This window comes from Austrofundulus limnaeus, unplaced genomic scaffold, assembly GCF_001266775.1.
Source record: "Austrofundulus limnaeus strain Quisiro unplaced genomic scaffold, Austrofundulus_limnaeus-1.0 Scaffold7, whole genome shotgun sequence".
Taxonomy (NCBI): domain Eukaryota; kingdom Metazoa; phylum Chordata; class Actinopteri; order Cyprinodontiformes; family Rivulidae; genus Austrofundulus; species Austrofundulus limnaeus.
Window position 1 is genome coordinate 2,032,941 of NW_013952409.1, and position 3,775 is coordinate 2,036,715.

The following is a 3,775-nucleotide window of genomic DNA, read 5'->3' on the forward strand; positions in this document are numbered from 1 at the left end:
TAGTAATATATTTACTGAGAAAAATGGTGACGTGTTCAATACTTATTTTACCCGCTGTATAAAATGAAATGCAACAATCTACTTTATCGTAGCCCATGTCATTTTCTCTAAAATGAACCTTAGTAGCTTTATGCCTCATATTAACCAGATTGCATAAAAAACCTTAGTGAATTTGAAGAAATTTATTAGTCATGTTAGATACTGATTTTAAAAGCACTACACCATTTTCTTAGTTTTCCTTTTTAAGTATTGACTTTTATAATCCAGTGTTTGACTATTATGTCTTGATTAAAGTAGTTTAGATACATGCCCGAAACACTATCACAACACTTAAAAAACCGTTAATCAAACATAAGTATAGGTTTTTGTCTGAGTGTCTGCGATTCAGCCGTAGACCAGTAGTGGGCGTACCAGGCACTGAAGAACATGTATATATATGCCGGGACTTCCGGTTTTCATTCAGCGTGGGTTTCATGACTGAGCGATCAGCGTTAAACCTCCGTTCACTCCAGTCACTGGTGTTGTATGGTCCTCTTTTCTTCACATTTTARTCTATTCAACATTTATGTGGTTTTTTTCTCAATTTCAGTTAATGAACACTAAATTTTCTTACAGTTTTGTGCCTCATATTGACCAGATTGTATAAAAAACCTTAGTGGCTTTATGCCTCATATTAACCAAATTGCATAAAAAACTCAGTGGTTTTATGCCTCATACTAACCAGCTGACGGTCTGAAGCCATTCTATGGGACTGATAACGGCTAATAACGTCCATTTAATGGATAATAACATCCAAAGCAGGTGCTTTTCCTTCCCTCTCAGCGGCGGAGGAAACGAGTCAGACAGAACGACACGAAAGCTCGCCATCAGCGTGCTTTCACATCTGTTTTGTGGTGAAAACAAAACCTTTTGCTTCTTTTTTTCTCTGCAGCCCAGGAAAACCAGCTGGTTGCTGTAATACCGTGCAACGATGTGAGGCTGAAACCCAGACGCACGTAAGGAGTGTTTGCAAGTCTTACTTTACGTATTTCAGTCTAAYAAAGCTGCTGTTGTGCTTTTCAGGAAGCTGTACGTGTTAATCTCTATGGCTGTGTGTATCCTGATCTGCTGCCTGGTCCTCTACTTCCTCTTCCCCCGGAGCGTCACCCTCACGCCCGTGTCCGTCCTCTCAGTCATGGTTTATTTCTACCCAGACGAAGTCAAACTGGAGGTCAACGTAAGTAACAGCCATCGTGGGCATGAGGGTCCTGTTAGCCAACGAGCTGTAAATGATTTAATTGAATTATTTCTCCAGGGTGGAACGGTATACGTCTGAATCTTCTAACATTTCTCAAATGAAGTGAACAAATCTGCCAGTGGAATAAAACAGTTGCACTTGATAAGACTTTTTTTGAAAGGAGAACTTCCAGGCTAACAAGATATTCACTAATTTTGAATTTGACGCTGCAACACGTTCTATAAACTTGGAAAACTCTTAGAAATGAGATTCTGGATCTCAATGAGACTTCCTGTATAAATAAAGGTCAGATGAAGAAAAAAAGAAAGAAATGAAAAAGATGCGGCTTGGATGGCAGCACGTTGCTCCAAAACCTGGATGTAACTTTCATCATTATCTMTGCCTTCACAGATGGGACAGTTACCCAAGCCACGGACACTAATACACCCCCATACCATAAGAGAGGCTGGTTGTGCTGATAACACGTCCATGATTTAAAAAAAACAACAATTAGAAATGTGGACTCGTCAGACCACAGGACACTTTCCCACTTTGAGTCGGTCCATCTCAGATGAGCTCGGGTCCAGAGAAGCCGGCGGTGTTTCTGTTGTTGATATCTGGCTTTGTCTTTGCATGATAGAGCTTTAAATTAAATGTAGAGATGAACTGACAGGTTTTCTGAAGTCTTCCTGATCCCAGGTGCTAATATCAGTTAGAGAGTGATGTGGGTTTTTAATGCAGGGCTGCCTGAGGGGTCAAAGGTTTCAGCCTTGCTGCTTACTTGCASAGATTCGTCCAGATTCTCTGAATCTTTTGTTGATGTTCTGGACTGAAGCTGATAAAACCTCTACGTTCCTCGCACTTTTACTTTGAGAAACGATCTTTTCTGAACTGCTGGACTATTTGCTCACACAGTTTTTCACAAAAGCCCCTTCTCCACGAGCACGGTTCTACTCTATTTGATTTGGGTCGGTTCGGTTCTGCTCAGGTGTGTGTGTCCCTCACTCTGTGGGGGTGATTATGGGCGGACCGTTAGCAACGGCTTCATCTGTTGTGTTAAACAAAAAAAAAAGTTGTTGTGGTTTTACTGTTCAGACTTCACTTCTTATTTATTTATTTATTTATTTTAGGGCTGTCGATTAATAATTTTAATCTGATTAATCCCAAAGTAGCTGTGAATTAATCATGATTAATCTTAAATTTAATACACATTTCTATTGCATATTGATAAAATAAATTACTTGAGTTATTAATTAGTTTTTAATGTTTTTATTTAGAAAACAAAATTGATGCTTCAACATGATTTTTTGAACATAAAACAGGACCTAAAAATGCTCCAAACATATTTGAGTCAGTTAAATTTTGTGCAGATTAATGAGGTTAAATGAAGAATTCAAGGATTTTCATTCCAAATGAGCACATGAGGAAGGAAAGATAGATACTAAGGTCACAGTTGTCAGCAAAACATAAATAAATAAAATAAAATAAGCCATAAGAAGACAAAAAGAAAAAAAAACTGTACATAATGTGTTACACATGGAGATTTTTACATTTATCTTATTTATTTAACCTTTATTTATCCAGGTAAACTGTTTGAGAACCACTTCTCATTTACAATGAGAGTGCATTGCAATATACAAACCTACATTTTCAGCCATAGTAAAGTAAGTGTAAAATTTAATCACTATTAATAGTGATTAATTTTTTAATCTTTTCCCATGTAGCACTAAAATTAATCAGGGTTAACTCGATTAATTTCACAGCCCTAATTTATTTATTTTATTTTATTTATGTATCGTTGCTGTGTAAGCGTGGGCGGCCAGTTTGTTCAAAACCTCCCGGTTATCTGTTCAGCTTCGTCTCCTTCACCTCTCTCCAGGGAGTGTTTGCAAGTTCGGCCTTTCTCAAGGTCACCACAAGGTTAGACCGTGGTTTCATCACTGCTTTCGCCATGCCGTCGCATCACGCCGCACGCTCATGTTCTGAAACAAAAGTGTCTCTCTCCGCCTTTCCTCTGTCAATCAATCCCAGAGCTAAACCACAGGCAGAGTTCTGCTGACGTCAAAATCGTGAGCGTACTGTCGAACTGTATACAACCGTGTCAGTGGAGACGAGGCGAAAGTGTTGAACCTCACCCCGTCCTTGCTCGTGAACGACTGAGCCGTTCAGGGATGCTCCCTTTATACTCGATCACGACGCTCACTTGTTCCTAGCTAAACTGTTCACCTGTGGAATGCTCCAAACAGGTGATCATTCCTCAACTTTCCCAGTCTGTTGTTGACCCTGTCCCAGCTTTTGGAACATGTCACAGCGTCAAACTCAAACTGAGAAAATATTTGCAAACAACCAACAAAGTTTATACCTTTGAACATGAAATATCTTGTCTTTGCAGTGTGTTTATTACCTCCGCCAAGGACGTGGTAATGTTTTCAGTCGCGTATCTGTCTGTCTGTCGTTCTGTCTGTGGACAACATTACCTGTGGATGGATTGTCATGACATTTTTACCACATGGGTACTGGCCAAGGAACACACGTTTAAATTTTGGTGATGTTCTGGAT

The 3,775-nt window shown here is 39.3% G+C and overlaps 1 protein-coding gene across 1 annotated transcript in view; it reads left to right on the forward strand.

Moving 5' to 3' along the window:
* Positions 1–931: 931 nt before the first annotated feature.
* tmem106a (transmembrane protein 106A) overlaps positions 932–3,775 on the forward strand; it is a gene marked incomplete at its 5' end in the record, with an annotated part of 5,713 nt that continues 2,869 nt past the window's right edge. Inside the window, 2 exon segments of the mRNA XM_014032795.1 lie at positions 932–995; positions 1,063–1,216. Of these exon segments, the coding sequence (XP_013888249.1) occupies positions 932–995; positions 1,063–1,216 (218 nt within the window).